Source organism: Castanea sativa, chromosome 9 (genome assembly GCF_040712315.1).
Source record: "Castanea sativa cultivar Marrone di Chiusa Pesio chromosome 9, ASM4071231v1".
In the NCBI taxonomy this organism is placed as follows: domain Eukaryota; kingdom Viridiplantae; phylum Streptophyta; class Magnoliopsida; order Fagales; family Fagaceae; genus Castanea; species Castanea sativa.
The window spans coordinates 39,340,824-39,363,019 of NC_134021.1; the positions used below are offsets into that span (position 1 = coordinate 39,340,824).

Below are 22,196 nucleotides of genomic sequence, written 5' to 3' on the forward strand. Positions count from 1 at the left end.
GGGCTTATAAAATGGCATATATATTACAAGAAACTGGCCTCAAATGAAACAATGCAATCAATTTTAATCGCTCATGGCATCAATATCATTTGAATTTCACTTGTCTGCCTAAGAGAACAGGCATACACAACTACAAAGGCCTTGCAGAAGAGGACGATGTGTCCTAGGTCCACATTTCAGGATTGGATTAAATCCATGCACAGCTCATGAAATTAAGGAAAAACCAGTTTTTAGGCCCACAGAGGAATTTGAGATTTTAAGTCTAGAGGAAATAGCAGTCATGGATAAATCTCAAAATTCACTCTCAAAGATGGCTTTGACCAACACATAAAAATAGCATTTACAAGTTTACAACCGTATAAACTAAGGTGCTGATTTGGCCCAAAATGCATTTTTCTCTTAACTATGAATACATATCAAAAGAACCTCAAAAATATTCTTAGGGCCAACCCAGACTAAGAACAATAATGCACCCAAATCTATTATAAATTTTAAGCACGAATCATATGATTCGTATGTTAACAATTGGAAACAGATTCAGGTCATCGTCGCAGCCAAGTGCTTAAAGGTTGGATATCCAAAAGCACCTATAGAGGCCCAGTTCTAAGAGCATTGTCTAAATCAGCAATTAGATCATTTACATCCTCAATCCCCACTGATATACGAACAAGATCTTCAGTTAAACCTCTAGCCTCACGCACTTCAGCTGGTATGCTTGCATGAGACATAAAGCAGGGCATGCTTATGAGGGACTTCACACTCCCTATGAATGAAACATAGATACAATTACAGAGGTTAAGAAATTTTCGGAAAATCAAATCCAAACTTCATAATTGGTCAGGCGAAATTAGTTTTATGGAAATGGTAAATCCCATGTTGATTTTTAGCCAAGAATTATTTTTTTATATAGGTATATTTTCAACCAAGATTATGTCACAAGAGATTCACAACCAAAGATCATAGAAAAATCTAATTCAGAATCTGATTAGGACCAAAGTCCGTAGTATCTTGTCATAGATTTTGCATGAGAAACAATACATATCACACGTTAATCCATATCTTACCAGCTACAAGATACGAAACGACGTAAGTACAATACCACTAGTACTGCACAAAAACATGCGTAAATTGGCTGTTTAAGTCAGTTTCATGGGAAATCACTACTGCTCATTTAGTTGTATACTTCAAGATAAAAAGAAATTATTGTTCCAACTACATAGGTAAAGAACCACATGATTTTTTTCCCCCAAAGTAAGATGTCCACAATCTCCTTAAATCTAAATTTATAAAGTTTTGTCAATGCTAAAGATTAATATAATAAAATTTCAAATTTAAAAGGAAATAAATGTTAACCTTTTTTATTTTTTGGAATAGCAAGTTTAACCAACTTTCAAATATAATTCTGTCTCATGCAAGATATCATACAAAGCAAGTGCAATGCAATGCACATAGTACTGACGCACCAAGTGACAGTTAGACAGAGGGAGAGAGAGAGGATAAATGAGTAGATTTTTAATTGGTGCCTGGGTTAGTTATTTTCCAAAAAATCAGTATGGAGAGAAAAATCTGGATTTTTTTTGCATAATATATACTCAAGATGGATGGATGGATGGAACACTTCAATTTTACCATCAATTTTCTTAACCATGTGATACCCTGGAGAAACTGATGTTAAACCAAAAATTTTCATTTTCATTATCTGTTAAGGCTTGCAGGAACTTCAGGTAGGAGAGTGATTACCAAAGCTAACAGTAATGCTGAAGTATTTGGTAGTCTCCACAATATGCTTTGAGAGTGCCAGTGAGCCCGTCAAAAAGCTAAGCACAGACCCTGCACCCTTTGCCTGGAAGAGGTAAACATATAAATAGTTTCAGCAGTGGGTATTGGTATTGCAGTATTAATCTCAGAGATCTATCAGTACCTGAGAATAATGTAAGTCATGTCCAGGATGATCAGGAAGACCAGCATAGTAAACTTCCTTCACTCGTGGATGGGATGCAAGGAACTCAGCAATTTTCTGTGCATTATCCTGCCAAAGAAGTGGAAACATCAAATTTCAATAGGAAAATCCACCGGCATATTTCTATCCTTGCAACAGAAAAACAATGCAGAAGAACAAAGGCAGTATGTACTACAAAAATGATAACGATGAAATTCCAGATTCTAAATAAAATTTTATTCTAGAAGCAAAGGAATTGATAAAGACCCCAACCGAATCTTTTCAACAAGAAGTCTCAAATCAATAATGCTAATTCTGCAGCCATCAAAAAGAAAAAATTTACTAATTATATGTTCTATTCTAATGCTGCAATAAGAATGAATAGAAATAACAATTATATTTCCAGGAATACTGATTAGGATAGCAATTCCAATTCCTTCTGTATTTCTATTTTTTGTACCAAACATGCCCTAAGCATTTGAGGTAATAAAATTATGCTGAGATCCAATAAATACCACATAAGAAACAAAATTTCATATATCATTGGATAAAATATTTAGAAAGAAAAGTACAAAAGGTACTTAAAGAAGGTTTGAAATAGCACCTGTTGCTTCTCAACTCGTAAGGCCATTGTTTTTATCCCCCGTAAACAGATCCAACAGTCAAATGGAGCTAACCCAGAGCCTTCTGCATTTTGTATGAAATACAATTCTTTTGCCAAGCTGAAAAATATGAGAACAGTGGCGAAGTTGTAAAAGCAAATGTGATAAGAATAAATTCCAAATTACCTAAACTAGAACAAACATGCAAAAATTAGAAGAGAAAAATGACTGCCCAAAAATAACAAAGTACCGCACATAATACCCAGGTTTAAAACAAGGTTTATCACACAGTGGAGCTTGGAGCAAGAGTGAGAGAGGAGTCAAAGCATGAGTGGAAACTTTCAAATTGAACCTAGGGTCCACACTCCATAGCCTCTCAAGAATGCATTTGTTACATCCATATGCACAGTAGTTAACAAGTTAAGTAGCAGATAAGCTTAATGATTTAATAATTTTAGGTGTGTAACTGTAATAAGCTTTTGAGGTCAAAGCTCTGCTGTGGCCTGTGGGCAATGCATATAGTTTACCACTAAAAGCCCAATTTGCATGTAAATTAAGACGTCAAAGGACCAGATTTGAATCTAATCCCCTTAATCCACATATTGCATTACAGTTTGTCCATTGCCAACAAATTGCATATTGTCAATTAAATCATCATAAATATGCATAGATGAGCGAACAACATTATAGCTCATCTGGCACCTCTTGGTGTTTCTAATAGAGACGTTCAGGTTCAAATCCCCCTTTCCCCTATTGTAACTATTGAAGTATCAAAAAAAAAAAAAAAAATTGATGCAACTCACATGCATAGGACCACAAATAGGAAAGCCAGAACTCACTCTAACAACATTGGCAAAATAAGCAAAGACATAAAAAACAACTCCTACCAGCAAAATGGTGTGCTCGATGTTAGACAATACTATTCATAGATGAGCAATTAGCAATGGTTTTTTAAGCTATTTTTTATCATGGAGTTAAGTGCTCACTGACTGAGTGGACCTTGCATCAGACCGCCATCATGAAGAGCTTCAACAAATTTTGAAGAACTATCTTTTTAAGATGTTCAGTTCATTAAGTGCATGAAAGCGTGCTATTTTAATCAACATCAAGTTCATTGCTCACTTCCAAATTGATTCATAACTTTCCAACAAACGAAATTATTTTTCTTTTTTTGGCATAAGGCAACAAATTGAAATGAAAATTAAATAGTTCAGATAAAACAACTCACAAAGATGCGTGCTATATGTTTAATCTGAAAGCACAGAGTAAGAGGTATTACCTTTCCCCATTCACGGCAAGCACACCTGCCATGAGATCACTATGTCCAGCAATAAATTTTGTAGCTGAGTGCATAACAATATCTAAAAGGAAGAAGGACCAGTTAAAAAATAGAAGATTATAAAATTGCAAAAAAAAAAAAAAAAAAAAACTTTACATCTATAGCGGATGGTTAATAACCTGCTCCAAGTGTCAATGGTTTTGATAATACAGGGGACATTATACTATTATCTACCATCAGAAGAGCTCCATGGGCATGAGCCATCTCTGCTATTTTCTGAAACAGATCAACACAAAAGAATTTTGCCATTAGAAAGTAGTGACTTTCTATATGATTTTATCAGCCCAAAGAAAGAAGGAATACTATTCTGAAAATTCTATCATATAAACATGAAGAAACCAATCACAACAACTAGGCACAAAGATTCACAGCTACAAAGAAATGTAAAAGTTTATCCAATTATTTAAAATAGCTACAGATGCATCTCTTTACATTATCAGTAATGATGTTCTATGTCAAATGCAATACCACCGTCAAGTAAAGTCAACCTAAGATGTGTAATGCCTAAAATTATCGCTCTCCTCTACACATTACCAATCCATCTCAAGTGACTCTCCATTGTCTTTTCCTTAATAGAAGCCACTCCTATCTTAAAACAAATTTCTTCATTTTGTATAAATCATTTTTCTTTAGTGTGTGTGTATACATACATACATACATACATACATACATATATATATATATATATACATATAAGTGAAAACTATTTATTCCTATATGCCGATAACAATGATTATCACTATTATCACCTTACATCAGCTCCAAGAACACAAACTTCTAATTCCATGAGGCTTTTTGATGCACAAGAATCTCAACCTCAAAATTAAAAAGAGTCCAAATAAGTTGTGAAGGGTAGATGCTACCTTGACCAAAAGCTCCTCTAATATCCCCATTTTATGTTTCAATTATAAACTCAAAACACCTATATCCAATAAAGATGGAAATATAGAATGAGTCTAGGATCAACTAATTAATCAAGAAACCAATACCGCTTCTAAATAAAGGCCCAAGCCCCCCTAGAGTAGTGGTACCTTGTCCTTCAAATCAAGCCCAGACAATAGAATTTGTAAGAGAGTGGGTTTCTAACTCAAGTGTAATGCAAAAATAAGTCCAAGTCTAAGACTGTAAAATTCAAAGTAACAAAAGATTGCACTTAGAACGATAATCAGGAATAATATCCTCCTCGGGCAAGTCCAAGGATCACTTTCTTATAAATAAGTTTGGGTCTAGTTTTATACAAGGTAATTCTCAGTTCTTCTTTCTGGCTACTTCTTCTGGATTCTCCGTCCCTTTTTTCTGGAGGGTTCCCTTCCTTTTATAGTCCCTTCCCTAGTATCCCAACCCTCCATCTATACGTTTCAAGTGATCCTTCAGGATACTTGTCCCATCAGAACCCTTCTGGAGGTGGTAGAGAGAGAGTTGCTAGCTATGATGTTGTTGTTTAGGGATCATTTCCACATTAATGCAGCTGATTGGGTTGGTGCAGAACATTAAATGTTGTGGAAGGTGTCTTTTTCAGGAAGCTTCCTCTTTCCACCCTCGCAAGTCTCCTTTCCTCCCGTCAATGTCCTTTCTCTTATCCCTGGGATTCACAAGGTGTGCTAGTCATCCTTTGGCTTTCTCTCTCTCCTCGGGTAGGCGCAATCCTTTGAATTTGCTTACCCTACTTTGCTAAGATCAGACAGATTCGTCCTCGGATTGGGCTCCTCTGTCCTCGGCTCCCCCACAGCTAGCATGACTCCATGGTTCTCTTTGATGTGACATGAAGTTCTAGCTAGGCAAGGCTTTACTGAATAAGAAGTCTAGTAATAATGAGCCTTAAAGGGCTTGTACGTTATTTCCCTGCCAAAAGCTTAGTAAATCTGATGAGTGCTGAGGATTCTCATTCACAATTATAAGCCTATCATATCATCCTTTGAAAGATCATAAGCTACATTTCTTATCCAACAAAATAAAATGACACAGTGATGCAGCCAACAATGAGACAAAGAAGCGTCCAGTGTTCACAATCTGCAACATGTTTACCTTTCAAGCCATGAATCTGAATTCTTAGATTCTAGCCTCACAGACTCAAAATATCTTATACATGAAATATAGAACAAAGCACAAAACATGGAATAACCAATTATGAGATCAAATCTTAGATTCCATCACCCAAAAAATCAAACTGAATAACTATTTATTAGAACAATGTGGTAAACTTTTTTTTTTTTTTTGATAAGTAGAACAATGTGGTAAACTTACCAGAGTCAATGTTTTTATCTTGTTTCTTCGGATCTTATAAAATCTAAATCCAGAAATATGGAATCTCTTAAGAGCTTAAAGAAACACAAGCCAGAAAAAATGGAAGCAGCATGCATCCTTAGTCTTATCACAACCGGTCAAGACTAAGTGGTAGTAACTTTGTGGCAAAGACCCTATTTAAAGGAGGTGGTATTATGTGTAACGGTTACGTGCAACATCCTCTCTCACATGGAAATGGGCCCCACACTTGTGGGGTCCACTCCAATGTGAGAGGGATGCAGCATACAACCATTACAAAAATAATAAACCCATTTAAAGTCAATGTCCCTTGGTACCTTGACCACCTATTTAAGACACTGTTACCAGGAACACACATAATATATAAGCTACTACGCAGAATCTTGGCAGATTAATAGTCATACAATTTTATTGTCTTCATTGGCTACGATCTTGTCCCAGTATTAAATAAACCAAATACGGTAGTCAATAACCTACTTTCAGAATTTTAGAACCAAGAAATCATACTCTTATATCAGATATTTGCTGTCGAGGGTTGGTCGGAGTCTCCAGCCACACAAGCTTTGTCCGGGGCCCAATGGCAGATGCAACCTCATCCAAATCACTTGTATTCACTCGCCTGCACATTGTAAGCAATGAGTTATAATGTTCAATATCAGTTGTAGCTGAATTAATATGAAGAAAAAGAGAAAGGAATACTAACTTCACCACTATTCCTTTCTTAGGAATGATTTTTGACAGCAAACGATCAGTACCACCATACAGGTCATCTCCAGCAACAATTTCCTCACCTAAAAAGACACTTTTAGCAATTAATAAAATGAAATAAATAAATAGATTAAAAATAATAATTAAATCAGATAGCCAACAATTAGACAATCAGCAAGGATTTTACAAACCCAAAGGACATCAATCCAGCTAATTTGACAGCACTGAAAATTAATTTGAGAATCTAATACATGTATACCAAGAAACTTAAATACTAGACATTAATGACTGGGAAGCACCAGTTCCGACAAGATGAGAAACAGCAGCCAAAGCAGCCATTCCACTAGTAAAGCAAAATGCTCGATCTGCTTTATCAAGCTTTGCTAGAAGGCTGAGAATACAGAGAGGTGAAGCTTATCAGAAATAAAACAGAAAAGGCACAAAATAAATTAAGAGAGCTCATTCAACTGCATTTGTATACCAAACAAAAAATTTCACCTTTCTAGAGCATCCCGTGTAGGATTTCCACTTCTGGTATAGTCATAGGGACCATTTTCTGTTGCCGAAGGCTGCATAACAGAGTATTAAAGACCATTTAAGTCAGAAAAATAGTTGAGGCAATCCAGATAAATGCATAGGTGTGATGCCCAATAAGCACATTTTCTCTTATAATATATAGACATCCAAAGTCCAAATGGGTTCCAAATCTCATGTTTTATGATTAATACCCATTTACAGGCAGAATCCTTGTGTGTGTGTGTGTGCATGTGTCAAGCACAATCATAGGTGCATGCCCGCCAATAAGGTGGCACAAACTACAAGATGATTGTAGTTTACAGCCAACAGTGAATTAGTAATTATCACAACAGTCTTTGTTCAGTCCATCTGAAAAAGTACACAGATATTTTTGTGATCTAAACATCCAACACTCTAATATAAAAGGGTGGAAAATGAGACCTTAAAAATTTGAAGGAAAAAGAAAAGGTTTGGGCAACAATTGAATTATGTCCAATTAGAAAAATCCTTATGCTTTAAAACACTGACAACTTTGATTGGGCATGAATTTGGAAAAGTAGAAGCAAAAAAGAAAACAAAAAGGAATCAGCAAAGAAGTAATGAAAAATGTAACATAGATTTAAAAGGGAGAGTTAATATACATGCTTAGAACATCATATAAATCAATTTAATTATATATATATATATGAACCAACCTTTTCCCACCCTCCAAAAAAATCAAGTGTGCTAGGAGAAGAAAAGAAATTAGATGAGAAGGACAAGAAAACCTCCTTAAGATGAACAACAAATACAATTTCAAGGGCATAAACTAATTAGACTAGATGACACAAAATGGAGAGTGTGCAAGGTCGCCCATCACCTTACTTAAACCATTTGATGAAATCACCAGTTCCCCTTTCACTAATTAAGCAGATATCACATATCTCCAACCTTTTGCTTCCATAAGCACCCACTGTGCCTTAAAGCAAAAACATTGCTCAATAGTTTGAAATAAATTTTTTTTTTTTTTTTTTTGGGTAGAAAAATAAAGAAATGTTAATGACATCAATAGTCCTTCATACAAACCTCCCCCCCCCCCCCCACCCAACCTTTCTCCCAAAAGGGTTCATATCCAAAAGTTTTTTAATAAATATAATTTAAGATATCACATTATCAAAAAAATTTAAGTAATCACAGTTTGGCCCCGCATTTAACTTCTTGAATGAGTCAAACTCATAACTGTCTCTCTTGAATACCAGAAACAAACAAATTCACAAAAAATAGCAAGAATTTCTCAAGTATTACCTGCTTAAAGGTAGCTGTTTGGTAAAGTGGGGTACTCATTGCTTCGTAAGGATCAAACTTATTCTCAAAATTCAGTACCATTGTTGAAATACTTGGCTCCTTCACCTCCATTTCTGCAACCAACAAAACAAATTAACCACAAATATGATGAAAAACCATAAATTTGGATAGAATTAACAAAATCATATATCTTGATAGCCGCAATATGACAACCACACATACCATTTAAGCACTCTGCAACACCATCAACCAAGGCAGATGTGCTGACATCCATTTCTCTGTCTACCAAGCAATTCAATTTAAATGACCTCCCAACTAATAACTGGTTTCCCTTAAAATTTGTAGTCTTTTTGAAGCCAAAGCTTGGCAAGAAGTTCCTTGCAGTTAAATCCTGAGCAACCACCAATCAGAATTAGAATCAAAACAAAAAAAACTTCCTGAAAATTAAAGAAAACAACATGAAGGGATGGAAAAAAAATTAATAATAATACCAACCTTTTCTTCTCTATTTTTTTATTTTTCAAAAACTAATTCTAAATAATTTTACAGTTAAAGTTTTCTCCATTTCCAGAACCAAAATAATAAAACCTCCAAACATTTTTGCTGTTTTCTTTTTCAACATTTTCTCTACAACCAAAGGGAACAATCACCCAGAATAGTGATTACAAAGAACTCAACAGATTTATAAAACTTAAAGTTAAAGTTGCAAAAATTTCTAATATATAAAAACTGCAACTTCAATAAACAAAATAATGCATTTGTCTCCAACTAAGCATGGATTTTATAGTGTACCACCCCCCCCCCAAAAAAAAAAATTCAAAAGTGTTTATGGATTTGCTTTCCCACACATTCTCAACAACCAAAGAGAACATCCATTCTTCCATTAAAGACAAATAACAATCAACAATCAGAATCATAAAGCATGAAACCCTAACCCTCCATTCATCCACCTAAAAAGAAAAATACAAATAAAAATCAAAGTCTGACTGCTATTTCTCAGACCTCTTCATTTCCTCATATTAAAATTCCCAAACCAAGACAACGTCAGTACAAAAAATGGAAAGAAATAATATCCATTTTCTTTTCTACATTTTTTTAGTGAACCAGACACAAAGTAATGCTGCACAAACAAGTTTTAAGAGAACCAACCGAACATGAATGATGTTTTAGTGTACACCCCAATTCTTGAAAATGTCAAAAAATTCTCTGCTTTCCCACAATTTCTCAGCAACCAAACTGTCTTCTAATCAAAGAAAAACAACAAGAAATCATCATAATCAAAACGCATAAGAGTAAGACTTAGGTGCAACATATTAGGCTCTCAATTAAATTTAAAACCATAACTGCATTGGATTTATTTTTTCTTAGAAAAGATAACACTTTTTGTGCTTCAATGGTCAATGCAACCACGCATTTAAATTCAATTCATAAACTTAATGTACTGCATCCAAATAGCTGTATTTAAGTTTCGGCCGACGCATAAAACTCAAACAGAGAGTAACACACAAAACAATCCGCTATTCCTAAAAATTTCTCAGTTTCCTCATATTAAATTTTCTCAACCACATCAATACCATCATAAAATGGAAAACTTTCTTGTCATTTCCTAGTCTTTTCCTGCATTTTCTGGGGAACCAATCAGAGAGTAACACAAAAAAAAGTTCTAAAATAATACAGTCAACAATCAAAACAATCATCATTATGGAACAAAAACCCTAAACCTCTGCTTATCCATCTAAATAGCAAGAAACAACAACAAAAACAAAACAAAAAAAAATCAAATCAAATCAAGTTCTGACTACTATTCCTCAGGCCTCTTAGTTTCCTCACGTTAAATTTTCTCAAACACGACAATCTAGGCACAAAATAGAAAATTTTTCACACACTTCCTTGGGAACCAAACAGAGTAACACACGAAACAAGTTCTAAAATAGTACAGTCAACAATCAAATCAATCATAATTTTGGAACAAAAACCCCAAGCCTCTGCTTATCCATCTAAATAGCAAGAATAAAAAAATTTAAAAAGAAAAAAGTAATCAAATCAAATTCTGGCTCCTATTCCTCAGTCCTCTTAGTTTCCTCATGTTAAGTTTTCTCAAACACGACAATCTCAGCACAAAATTGAAAACTTTTTTGCGGCATTTTCTTGGGAAGCAAACAGAGAGTAAGACACAAAACAGGTTCTAAAATAGTACAGTCAACAATCAAAACAATTATAATTATGGAACAAAAACCTCTAACCCTCTGCCTATCCATCTAAATAGCAATAAAAATAAATGAATAAAAGAAGAAGCAATCAAATCAAATTCTGGCTACTATTCCTCAGTCCTCTTAGTTTCCTCATACTAAATTTTCGGGCATTTTTCTCGGTAACCAAACATAGAGTAATGCAGAAAAAGAATGAGTAGGGAGGGGAAGCTTACGTGATCGCTGAAATCAGTGGAGCGGAAAAAGCATGGGGTGAGAGAGAATGAAGAGGTGGAAGCCATGAAAATTGAAGAGGAGTTATGGAGGGTTTTTATTTCTGATAAGTTATGGGGTTTGGGCTTTGGGTTTTGCTAATGTAAGAGAAATGCTAGTAATGTGTTTCATCTTTGAAGTTGGTAATGAATGTACAGAGTCGCCATTTTAAGGTTGGTACATCTAGAGACTAGGGCTTGGTGAGTACTACGTGTGAGGTTTTGTTTGGGTTTTTAGTGGGCAGACCACAATGTTTTGTGTCGCTTGTGGGTGACACAAAACAAGACACAAGATTTTTCTCTTTTGCTTTGAGGGAAATTTTGTGCGTAAATAAACAAGTCATTCAAAACAAACTCTAACTTAGATGAAAAAAAAACCATTTATTTTTGTTTGTTTATAAGCAAGCTAAGTTTGAACCTGGACAAATTCGTGACCAATAGGGCTCAATAAAATATTGTTCATGAATAGACTTGTGATGAACAATAACGTTTGATAAAATACAAGTCAAACTTAAGTTAATTCATAGGCTTGGTAATAAGTTTGATATAGGTTTGAAAAATAAACTTTATTTTAAAAAGCCTTTAATTAATTGAAAGTTTGGACATATAGTCCAAACTAAATGAGCTTGATAATGTATTTGTTTTGGATATCGAGTTCAAGAACTTAATATTGAGCTAGAGTTTGAACTTGAGTTCGGCTTTACTAACGACTCAAGCCAAGCTCAAGTTTTTGAACTTTTTGATGAATTCAAACTTAAACATTGTTTGTAAACTTGGATTATGTTCAAGACAAGCTTGAACATTTTTTATTTGTTGTTAATTCAAACATGAGCATTCAATATTTGACATAAATTGGCTCTCCTTTTGAATACTCAATAATGGCATTTACTAGTATACTAAATATTTTTAATAATGTTTTTTTAATACATAATTTTAATGACTTAGTATTGAGTACATGCATTTGATACTGCAATTTTATATATAAACAGAGTAAATGCATGGTTTATTAAAAAAAGAAAAAACTCCAACTTTAATAGTTTGGTTCTACATGATGGCACAACATAAAGATGGAATTAGATTCAATCTATGAATCTGTGTCTTAGTGGCGTCTCCTAGTTTTTATGGGGAAAATTTAGATTTAAATCACTTTGCCCCACTTATTGTAAGAAAAACATACCTAAGCCATGCCTATGGAATATGTAATAAAGAACAATCCAACGCCACATAAGTTTACTTTTATGATTTCAGTAAAAAAAAAAAAGCTTAACTTTATGATGTCTAATATCTTTGTTTAAAAAATACATTTTAAACTCGATAATTTTTTATAATAATTAATAACAAAATAAATTTGAACCTCATGGGCGGATGTCTTTACTCTAGAGGGTTAGAAAGTTTGGGTTAATACCAATAACATTCATGATTTTTTTTTAAATTACTAACTTGGTCCCCAAACCCAACTTTTTTTTAACAAACATAAATGTTCAAACCTTTTTGAGTATTGGATTATTTTATCGAGTGTATATACTCCCCCTGCCCCACACATATTAAATTATTACAGGGAGAAATTCCTTGAAAGTGCCCCATTCTTAGACCCAACTTGAACCTTAATACTTGTATTTTTCATAAGAGTGACCAAGTTAGCCATTTTTAAAAAATCTCGGTGTCCGTTTGGGAACAACTTATTTAGTTGAAATTGAAAACATTTTACTGTAAGTACCGTAGATAAATATAAAATTAGTTGAATAGTATAGTGAAATTCGTAAATAGTACCAAAAGTGTAGTGAAATCCATGAATAGTAGCAAAAATAAGCTAAAATTGCAAATAAGTTGAAATTTTCAACTTGTCCTAAACGCACACTTGAACTTGTATTTCGTAAGAGTGACCAAGTTAGCCATTTTCGTTATTTTTACTATTTTACACTTATTTAAATCATTAATATGCAATGAAGCTTTTTTTTTTTTTTAATATAGGAACATGGGGTAGTCTTTTTTTTTATAGGAACGTGGGAGTGATTTTGGTTGTGTAATGGGATAGGGGGAAATTTTATAGAACATGGTTTAGTTTCATAAACATGGGTAGGTTTATTTTTTTTTATATAAATTTATGATTTTAACCTCATTTTTATTATTTAGAAATAAGAATAAGTTAATTAAATTAGAGATATTTAAAAAAAATTAATAACTAATTTTTTGAAGGATTTTGCTAATGTATGCTCTAAAGGCACACAATAATTAACCATTTTTGGAAAAAAAAAATTTAAAAATTAAAAAAGTATTGACAACTTTTTCAATTCTAAAAATTTTTTTATCAAAAATAAATAACTTAATGTGTTTTCTAAGAATCTACGTTAACCGGACTTTTTTGAATTATACAAAGGTAAATTAGGGGTGTTTTTAAAAAAATAATAATAATTAACTTTCAGAATCTCTTCGCATTCCGAGATAAAAGATATAAACATATACAGAGATAAAAAGATAAAAAATTGGCAAACGGGTTAAAGAACAAAAACAAAAAAGACAATCTTTTAAAGTTCAAATAAATGTGAAGAACAACAGGTACTTTTTTACAGAGAAGAAAGGAGAGAGAGAGAAGGGACGCGTCCATTTCATTTTAGGTGGGCATTGGGGAAAGGCTTTCAGTTGTGAAGTGTGTTGTACTTTCGAGAAGATAAAGCAATAGCAATGGCTGCTAATCGGCTACAGATCCAAGGGGACGATTCCGTGCTATTGCGTGTTACCCACGCCAACCTCAAGACCTTCTCCGCTGACATTCGCTTCTCACTTCAGGTACCAATCTTACAAACAAACCTCCTATATTTTTTTTTCATGTATCAAACATAAATTTGAAAACTTTTTTGTGTGTGTCTCTCTCTCTCAGTCCACAGTGGATTCCGTCAAAGAAAAGCTCTGGAAAAAATGTGGGACTTCTGTTAATTCAATGTGCCTTGAGCTTTATGACGATACCAACACCAAACTTTCCGACTTGTCTGACAATTCCAGGCCTCTTGGTTTCTATTCTCCGCTTAATGGGTATTTACCCATTTCATTCCCTTTTTAAAAGTTGCTTTTTTTTTTTTTTTTGTTGAAAGCTTAAGAAACATCTTTAGCTCAATATGTTTTATCTTATGTTTTGTCTAGAGAAAGGTCATTAATTTATTATGTCATTGAACCCCAGTTGTGTGAATGTATGTATGTAACTATGTATGTGTTTCATTTTGTGATTAAAACTCGCCCAACTATATGAATTTTGGTTTTGTTATGTTGTTTGGCATAACGATATTGGGGGTAAGGCTGCCTACCAATCACCTCTCCCAGGCCCCATTAAAGTGGGAGCTTTGTGCACTGTGTACTACCTTTTTATGTTGTTTTGGCATAATTTGGGAAATCAAGAGTTGCAAATTGAGTTTGGTCAAGATTTATGCTTTGTTATCCTGTAATGAATTTTTTTTTTTTTTTTTCATGTTGTGCATTGTGAAGGGCAGAACCATTGTTGGTTTTGTCTTTATTATTGGCGATGTGGTGGTTCCTTGATTTACTGATTGACTGGCTTTTGTTTGTTAAAAGGTACCGCTTACATATTATAGATCTTGACCCTTCATCAGTAACGTCTGGTGGTTGGCTGGAAGACACTTCACTGGTGGAGAAATACTCGATTTCAGAAGAAGCTTATGAGAAACGTGATGGTAAAGTTTTCAAGAAAGCTAATTCTTTTTGTTTAAAGGGAACAAGCATTTGGTTGAAAATACTTATTTACTATGTTCAAGGGGGAATTAGTAAAGTTAAAAACTTGAAATCATGTAATAGATTTAAATAATTTAAAATTCTCTTATTTTATACATATTATATTTTTTGTCTGTTTCAGGCACTTTTAGGAAATTTAAGGGAAGATTGGCCTCTCAAAATCCATCAGCTCTTGGGAACAAGGTAAGTTCATGTGTGTTTGTTCTCTTTACTTTGGTGGTAATGATAGCATTGCATTATGTTAAAGTCTCTCTTTTCAAATTAACAAACTTGTGTTTATTGTAAGCATTGTGCTATTGTTAATCACATTAACTAGACATTTGTTTACAGAAACCAGACAACTACATGGAAGATCTCTGTGCCAATATCAAGGTTAGTTGTAAGCATGTGTGTTTGTATGCTTGTGTTTATTACCTCTTTTTTCCCTCAACTGGTTGGCTTAGCAGCTGCCTGACTCCCCCATGGGTGAGCTTGGGTTCAAAGCTGGTATGGGGAAAAGTCCCTACCTTAATAGTGAAAAAGGTATTAGCTGAAGTGGTGTTGAATGTTAAAGAAGTAATCTTTATGGGTGGTAAAATAGGATATAAAACTTAAAGATGAAAGAAAGAATTTATGGTTATTGATTTTTGTCATATGCATTTCCTTTTAGAGGTTATTAGCATCATTTTTTTTTAATAATAATTTGATTTCCCCTGAAAACAAATAATGCTTCAAATAATCTTGTACTTTTCTCTTTTTGTTTTATCATTAATATTATTTTTCTGATTACCTATCAAAAAAAAAAAAAAATCCATGAGATAACTTTTCTTCCTATTAATTATTTGAAATTTTATTTTACACAAACTGGAGAAGACTATAATTTGTATGAGTGTGTATTCCACACTTCTGTAAAAGATAATTAGCCTTGTCTCTTAGAAATTTTTAAGTACAGAGTAGAAGAAGTTGGCTAAGCTTTTTGACAGATTGATCCAATTATTGTGGCTGGCTTCTTAGCTTTGGAAGGAAGGAAAATGGTAAAAGATATAGCATTTGAAGGTTCAGTAACTTCAGTTACATGAATGCTTCTTTCTTTTTGTGTGTTTATGTGTAATCGTGAATTGTCATTAATAGACCTTCCGTCACATTTCGCTTGTCCTTTTCGTAAATTCCAACTTTAAGGGGGCATCATTTGTCATTCCATTTCCAGTGAAAAAAGATTTTTACTTTCCAAACTAATCCTTGTTTGGTGCTTTATTCTATTTCTAACAAAAAATATAGGAATTTTTTGGGTAGTCAAATTCTTGTGTGTACTGATTTATATTTTCTTTTTTGTTTATTATTGGACATATCGAAAAGGAAAAAAGTGACAATAATTAGATAGAGTGATTAATTCATCAATTATGCAAGAACAAAAGGTGAGTGATTAATTCATCAATTGTGTCAAGAACAAAAGGTAATGTACAAAACTTATAAAAATTAAAAAATTAGTGTAACGTACAAAGCACATGAATGGACCGTGCAAATTTGAACATATGTTTTTCTCATTCTTCCTTTTTCAACTATGTTTTTTGTTTCTCATTCTTCTTTTTTATTATAACTAAGGTTGGAGATAGATGCGAAGTTGAACCGGGGGAGAAAAGAGGTGTGGTAAAATTTGTGGGTCGGGCAGAATCACTGGCACCTGGTTTCTGGGTTGGAGTTCAATATGATGAACCATTGGGAAATCATGATGGCATGTAAGTTGCCACTTAATTCTCACTTTTGTGAACTTATAGAAAAAAAATTCTTATTTTTGTGGTTTGCTTTCTGTAATATTCTTTGTGGTTTCCTTAGACAACTTCATAGATAGTCTAAATTTAAGATTGTAATTCTGTCAATTTTGTATTCCTTGCATCTTTGTTTAATAAAAGTGACTTATTTGTCCAAAAAAAAATCCTACAACTTCCTATTGAAATTATATGTTGATCGTATGTGTAAATGGCATGCCAGCAAATAATAGAAAAAAGGTGGTTGAAAGAAGAATATTAAATATACTCATGCTAAAGGTTGTTTAGCAATAACAATATATTACTTCATCTTAATTATAGGAACCCTTGTTGAAGCACCCCTAATAGGGCTGCAAAATTGATAGGTTTAGTAGCAGATAAGCCTAAAAGTAGAAGGGGAAGTAATACTAGAATTAATCAAAGTTTCTGTCAAAGATAGTCTGTTATCTTCATATTTTTGCTGATAGTTATAAGTGGTTACTAAGCTTTGCTACTGTAGACACATAATAAATGCTAGATAGTTTATTAAGTAGTCTAAGACATTCCCAAGAAACGAGTTAGTAACAATATTGATGCTGGACACATTCTCACGTACTCCACACCTTACTAAATCATCACAAAAAATTTCACAAAAAAAAAAACTTAAAAACCAATACTAATACCGCAAAGAACTAACTGATTATTAATTTGATGAAGACAAGGAAGAGCTCAAGGAAAAAAAAGATTAAATATACCAATATTCAAGAATTGTGGTCTAGTTTTGATGTCGGACCCTCTTAGCACCTTTGATAGGTCATTTTAGTTATTAGTATTGAGTCTTTTAGGTTGAGAAGCTGCTGGATCAATTTTAATTAAATTCTATTAGAATAAGGGCAATTTGGTAATTTCCAGAAATCTGGAATGAGCTGTCCTTGGCCGTACCAAAGGCTCATGAGTCTTTTATTTAATTATTATTATTAGTATTCCTATTAATTCTAGGAATAGGTTATTTAGAGTCTAAGTCCTACTAGGAAAAGGATAACTATAACCTCTATATATAGTCTCTTTTGTAGTCATGTTATTTCAAAATATATTGTGATTGATTAATAAAATTCAATCTTAAGCTTTGTGTCTCCGAGGTTTGATGCCAAGTAACGCTAGGTGTGATGCTTAGGAAGACCTAGGTGTGATTGCCTAGTATTTTATTTATGTTATTTTCTGTTTATTCCCTGTTTCAGCCCCAAACAGCTGTCAACATTCATTCTTTTCTAACCGAAACTCTTAAACATCAATCCTTATTCAAGAATTCATCAAGAAATCTAGTATAGTGCTGAACTTCTTAACGGTCCTGCATCAAATCTTTAGGCATAAAAATATTTAATTTATTCAAAGCACTTAATTGCCATTTTTACCCTTTATGCTTCTGCACTTGTTGTGGAGTTACTTATTTATTTAATTGGGAAAGGATGACAAGTATTTGTTGCTCAATTTTTTCTTTTGATAAGTATTATATGTAGCTCAAGTATTTTCAGCAAATTGATGTCATCAGTTATTGGCTTTGAGCTCTAGCTCAAATGGCTTCTCCTCCCCTTGCAAGAGCAAGGTGGAAGGTGATGTCATGGGTTCAAGAACCATTGGGTGCATGTGTAACTTACAAATTATTTTTCAAAATAATAATTAAAAAAAAGCAAGCTTATGACTGGGTTCAGAAATTTTACAGCCAAGAGTAGGATAACCAGAAAAACCTAAAATGGAAAACGGAAGATCTTTGGGATTAAAATGCAGAACTTTAGGCCCTTTTTTTAAAGTAAATTTTTTTATTGAAACTGGAAAATGAAAAGACAGAATAAATATGCGCAATCCCTTTCCAATGAACTTTAGGCCATTACAAAGCTGTGTAAACATTCTGAGTATTCCTTGAGGACAGAGCCATAATTATACAAGCCATCCTTAATAAATCTAGAAGTTGGAGGCAAGCTTAGTGAGAACCTCAAATGTTTTTAATTACTTAAACTAGGGTAATCTCAATAGCATGATGTGGATTGTGGAATGTGATTCCTATATGTCTCATGTGGTGCATTTGAAAATATAGAAGTGCTCCAACTTTTATTCAGTGGCTAAGTTGGAGAATCTGATTTTAAAATTACTTTACAATTGGGTGGCGGTGTCTACTAGGCTACTAGCTTCCATTCTTTCCATGCTAGGACTTCTTGGATTTGTTATTTTTGGGTGTAACTACAGTTCTTCTTGTTTCTCTTTTCTAGTGTTTTTCTTCTATACTTCCTGTGTACTTGGCTAGTACACTTTTACTTTTCCATTGAATCTTGCACTTCTCAAAAGAAGGGAAAAAAATAAACTAGCAGCTGTAATGAGATGGCTAATGTAAAACTCATGCTCAACATTTATGAGGGCTTGTTTTGATAATAGGTTGATTTTCATGGTTAGGTTGTGTTTTTACTAGTAAACCAACCCCCTAAGGTGAAATAGGCAAAAGAAAAGGGCAACAGACAAGACAAAACTGGTCCCACCATAACTAGTTACCCATAATATCAAATAAATAATTTTGTCTGTGGTAAAATTATGAAGCACTATAGTCATTGTGATTCTCCTTTGAACAATTTCAACCTTTAGTCCTTTATGTTTTATTTTATTTTTGATAAGTAATATAATTTTATTGAGAAAGAGGAGATACCTTATGCATGCAGGATGTGTACACAAAGTACTCCTAAAAAATTAAAAGCTCTTGTCATTACTCTATAAAGTCCATAACAGAAGTTGAAACACTGTTCCTTCTTTGTTTTTGTCTCTAGCTTTTTTTGATAGGTAATAAGACTTTCATTGAAAAAAATTGAACATCATGTTCACGATGGTGAACGCTCTGAACATGAAACAAATATAATATAACCATAACTAAAGGAAATGGAGACTAAGAATTCAGCTAAAGAAATACAATTCATACACCCCCAAATACAAGCCCAATGAAACAGTGTACCAAAGAGGAGAGATTTTAGATGATCTTTGTTTTTGGCTCTAGCGTTCTGGTTAGATTATGCTAAAAAAGTCAGGGAGACAATGCATCAACAACTGATTGAATTATGAGACATGGATATGCTGGGCTGTGTAATATATAATTTGGCGGCATTCAGTAGCCTTAAAATTGATTATTGTGAAGCATTCTTACTGTGTCTTGCAGATACAACCTTGTTCCATTCTGAGATTTGCCTCTGACTGTCTGCTACTTAGTCTTCAGTCTTTCTTGTATCATGAGTTACTTATTTTCAACCATATCAAGTTTGAACTTTAATTGGGACTCTGCTTCTTATCCTCAGTGAATGCCTCCTGATGGTTGCCTGCATAAAGATTGTTAAATTGAACTATTTTCCTCTCTTAATTGATTGACATGCTTTGTTCTCGATATCCATGGGTTAGAATTTGTCTTGGTCACGTTGCAGGGTGAAAGGAGTACGTTACTTTGATTGCCCTCCTCAACATGGTGTAATTGTAAGGCCAGACAAAGTAAAGGTTCGTGTGCAACTATGTTCTAGTGACACATTATATAGGAACTTTAACATGCATGCTATTCATTGTCCTAGTAAAATGCAGAGGCATCTTACTGTCTTGCCATCCATGGATCACATGGAGTATATGCATAATTAGTTTACCTTAACGAATGTGAACCATAAATTCAAGGGCTGGAGTCGTGCGACTTCACTACTTAAGCCACTTTCATGAGCAAAAAGAGTGGCTTCAGGACTTGTCTTTGAGCCCTGCTAAGTGTGTGTGTGTGTGTGTGTGTGTGTATTGTTTTCACCACAAACCATTTCTTTATGGGATAAGATAAGAAAAGGATTGATTGACCTTTCCCTTGTATGAGAGCATTGAAGCGTCTAATGCTTGTCTGTAAATATCTAAGAAAGCCATTCATTAATTTGTTCTAAACTTTGATTTAAATAATTGACAAGAAATCTCTTCCAGTTAGGGGTGTAAGGAAAACAGATCCCATTGTCAATTATGATTGGAATTTTCTACTCCCTGCAAATGGTTGCTGCCAGTGTTAAGAAAACCGAGAGTCTTGGTTTGAAACTGATATTCCCCCAAACCAACTGATGTGGCCCGAACCAACCAATATGCTCCCTCTTTTTATTCTTCCTCCAATCTTCATCATCATCATCTTCTTCTGATCCTGTCTTTCAAGTTATAGATTTGTCTGCATCTTTTTCACTTGAAAACTGAGTTCAAGTACTGATCTGTTGGTGTTGATTTCATTGTCAATCGCCACTGCCTTTGCCACAAAGCCAGCTGATGAAACTGACATTTCTTTGATGTTGGTTATGCTGGTTTCTATCTGTTGGTCAGTGATTGGTTTTTATTTTTAGAAACTGATGATATCAGTTTGGTGGATGAAAATAGTTTTTAAATTTGAGATAAAAATCGAACTTTCAGGGTTGAACGTTATATTTCAACCTTCATTTTAATATTTTATGCATAATGCAATTGCATTTCAGTACCATACAACTGAGAGCATAGCTTACCAATTCATTAGTCTTTTTACTATTTTCAACTTGATCTCTTGATAAATTTAGATGCTGATACAAATCTTATCATGTTCCAGGTTGGTGACTATCCTGAACAAGATCCCTTTGAGGTGGATGAAATATAAGTTCAAGAAGAGAGCACTCCTATGCTTCCAGTTTTTACATAATGTTGATAACCTTTCTGTATGTATGAGACAGCAATTTCTTTATTTGCAATTGGTACAGTTGAAACCTTTGGGTGAGGGATTGATGTGAACTTGAAATTTTTTGAGGAAGAATGTAGTTCTTTGGGCTCAAGTGTGCTAACAGTAGTATGGGAGCGTTTAACATTTAATATTAAATGGAAAACGGGAAGAAAAGAAAATCAAGAACAGAAGTGTTGTGATCATTTAAATTGAATTGCCTCTAGAGTAGGACCTCTAGAATAGAGAATTCTAATTTCAATTGGCTTACATATTTGGCATAAGCCTTTTCTTTTAGCTTTTTAATTTATTTGCTCATATACAACATTTTAAAACCTTAGCATTCACATCCGGGTTGGTATAAATGTTGTTATTTTACCATCTAAAAAATGTCCACTCCTCTCTAACTTCCGTCTCTCTTCCCCTCTCTCTCTCTCAGCCACCCACAATATTTTCAAAATAAACAATTCTTTTACAACTTACTAAAGACTGTAACACGGATGTAAAAAAATTTAGATACACACCCGGATAAAATGGGTTTTTTTTTTTTTTTTTTTTAATGTTTTGGGAATGTAAAATAGCAATTTGGAGGTTGTAAATGCTTTAAGTCTTCTGTTTATTTGCTAATTTGCTAAAAGTTAGTTAAAGTATAGTTTACTTAGAGCATTCTCGTCAGGTGTTCTATAAATATTCAATTTGACACACCAAAAAGCCTACTTTATAATTTTAGCACATTATTTTACAATACACTTTACATCACATGTTCTAAAACAAAAACCATTGCCTCGGTGGTGAATCAACAATACTGAGATTGAATTGGTGATACCTTCAACAAATCGGCGATATCAAAATACAAACCCAATAAGCTGAGATGCTAGACAAAACAGTAGTGCTTTGCTCTTA

The 22,196-nt window shown here is 33.6% G+C and overlaps 2 protein-coding genes across 4 annotated transcripts; one reads left to right on the forward strand and one right to left on the reverse strand.

Moving 5' to 3' along the window:
* Positions 1-287: 287 nt before the first annotated feature.
* On the reverse strand, positions 288-11,318 carry LOC142611078 (cystathionine beta-lyase, chloroplastic). Of its 2 annotated transcripts, XM_075783106.1 has the most exons (14): positions 11,076-11,183; positions 9,800-9,893; positions 8,873-9,041; positions 8,651-8,763; positions 7,349-7,419; positions 7,150-7,241; positions 6,846-6,933; positions 6,650-6,761; positions 4,000-4,096; positions 3,821-3,902; positions 2,544-2,661; positions 1,922-2,029; positions 1,741-1,843; positions 288-763 (listed from the first exon to the last, which is right to left on the reverse strand). In XM_075783106.1, exons 3-14 carry the CDS (start codon positions 8,922-8,924, stop codon positions 588-590), a joined length of 1,212 nt encoding a protein of 403 aa, XP_075639221.1. In that variant the 5' UTR covers positions 8,925-9,041; positions 9,800-9,893; positions 11,076-11,183; the 3' UTR covers positions 288-587. The 2 variants fall into 2 exon arrangements, with proteins under 2 accessions (XP_075639221.1, XP_075639219.1); XM_075783104.1 differs by lacking the exon at positions 9,800-9,893 and having other exon boundaries at positions 11,076-11,318.
* A 2,335-nt stretch (positions 11,319-13,653) lies between these two features.
* Positions 13,654-21,419, forward strand: LOC142609464 (tubulin-folding cofactor B). Of its 2 annotated transcripts, XM_075781049.1 has the most exons (8): positions 13,654-13,898; positions 13,990-14,141; positions 14,676-14,794; positions 14,974-15,035; positions 15,183-15,224; positions 16,434-16,567; positions 20,029-20,098; positions 21,189-21,419. In XM_075781049.1, the coding sequence occupies exons 1-8, from the start codon at positions 13,794-13,796 to the stop codon at positions 21,234-21,236; spliced, it is 732 nt and encodes a 243-aa protein (XP_075637164.1). In that variant the 5' UTR covers positions 13,654-13,793; the 3' UTR covers positions 21,237-21,419. The 2 variants fall into 2 exon arrangements, with proteins under 2 accessions (XP_075637164.1, XP_075637163.1); XM_075781048.1 differs by lacking the exon at positions 20,029-20,098.
* Positions 21,420-22,196: the final 777 nt, after the last annotated feature.